Raw genomic sequence first — 1,474 nt, 5'->3', positions numbered from 1 at the left:
GGAGGAGAGGTGACAGGGACAGCATCCACGAGCCCCGGGACACCCTGTGCAAACAAGGGGACACCACGGCACCATTCACTTCCCGGTGCCCTCCCAAAAGGGACAAGCACTGGGACCCCATCGGGCATCCCAGGATCTTGACCCTGGAGAGCAGCCAGCCCTCATCCCCAAAATCTTGGGGTCCCATCACCGAGCGCTGCGCTGGCAGGTACCAACTCACCCCAACTTTCCCTGAGAATTGGTGTCCGCCCTCTGCCCCACTGCCAAAATCGCCAGAGACCTGCGTTTGCCGGGGTAGAAGGGGCAAGGGGTGAACGGGGAGTACGGGGTGGCAAAGTCCCACCCTGCCCTGGCCCTGCTGCCACCAGTGCTCACCTCGGTGTCATCCTCCTCTTCCTCGCACTGCCGCTCAGCTGCCCGCGGGTCCCCTTTCAGCTTCAAGTCAGCAATCACCCCCTAGAAGGAAACCACGCCAAGGGCTGCCACAGACGGATGTGTGCCACGGATGACACGTGTCATGGATGGGCATGTGCCACGGATGGTGCATGCCATGGACGGACACATGTCATGGATGGGCACGTGGCACGGACAGACTTGTGCCATGGATGGGCTCGTGCCACGGACAGACATGTGGCATAGACAGACACGTGCCACTGATGGACACGTGGCACAGACATGTGTCATGCATGGGCATGTGCCATGGATAGACATGTGCCACGGACAGACACGTGCCACAGACAGACACACGGCACAGACGGGCATGTGCCATGGACGGACACATGGCCCGGATGGGCATATGCCATGGATGCACACGTGCCACCAGCCACCCCATGGCAAGACAAGCCCTGCCGTGCCACCCAGCCACCGTGTCCCCGAGTGCCCCACGTACATCAGGCTTATTCGCCTGGCGTGGGCAGCGCTCTCCATCCCAGCATCCATGTCCCAGCACAGCAAGGCTTCAACCCTACAGCTGCTGGCACGGCTCGGTTAGCCCCAGGAAAAAGCCCTGCACCAGCTCCAGCACAGAGCGGGCCGAGTGGAGGTGGTAGCCAAGATCCAGCCAGCAATATTTTGGCTGTGCTCCTCATCCCCCCTCTCCAGAGGGTTTCCCAGCTGCAGACAGCCCCTCAGTCCCAAGCAAGGGCTGCTGGCTGGTCCCTGCCCACCACAGCCCCGGTTTCGTATTTCTTTGGCTAATCCACACTTCCTTAGCATTTATTTGGGTTTTGCAAGCACTGCGCACATCCGAGAGGCTTGTTTATACAGGAAACCACTACAAATACCTTCCTAAGGATGCTGCCTCCAGACAAAACCCCACAGCGGAGCTACCTGCCCTGCCCGGGAGGGCAGCATCTCCATATCGACCGGGGAGAGGCTGCGAGTACTGGCCTGAACCCCACGGCTCCCATGGCCAGTGGAGTCACCCAGCGCATCCCAGAACCCAGCCCGGGTTCCATCCACTGCTGGAAGGGGA

General features: G+C 60.9%; 1 protein-coding gene across 1 annotated transcript in view; it reads right to left on the bottom strand.

Annotated features, from left to right (window-relative positions):
* Positions 1-456, bottom strand: part of LOC104461860 (collagen alpha-1(XVIII) chain-like) — a gene marked incomplete at both ends in the record, with an annotated part of 7,978 nt that extends 7,522 nt beyond the window's left edge. The window contains 3 exons of the mRNA XM_010073596.1: positions 5-44; positions 221-280; positions 376-456. Coding sequence (XP_010071898.1) covers positions 5-44; positions 221-280; positions 376-456 — 181 coding nt within the window. The remainder of the gene's footprint in view (positions 1-4; positions 45-220; positions 281-375) is intronic.
* Between the last annotated feature and the right edge of the window lie 1,018 nt (positions 457-1,474).

The sequence above is a fragment of the Pterocles gutturalis genome, unplaced genomic scaffold, assembly GCF_000699245.1.
Source record: "Pterocles gutturalis isolate BGI_N339 unplaced genomic scaffold, ASM69924v1 scaffold26311, whole genome shotgun sequence".
NCBI classification, from domain to species: domain Eukaryota; kingdom Metazoa; phylum Chordata; class Aves; order Pterocliformes; family Pteroclidae; genus Pterocles; species Pterocles gutturalis.
This window is presented reverse-complemented; position numbering and strand designations above follow the sequence as displayed.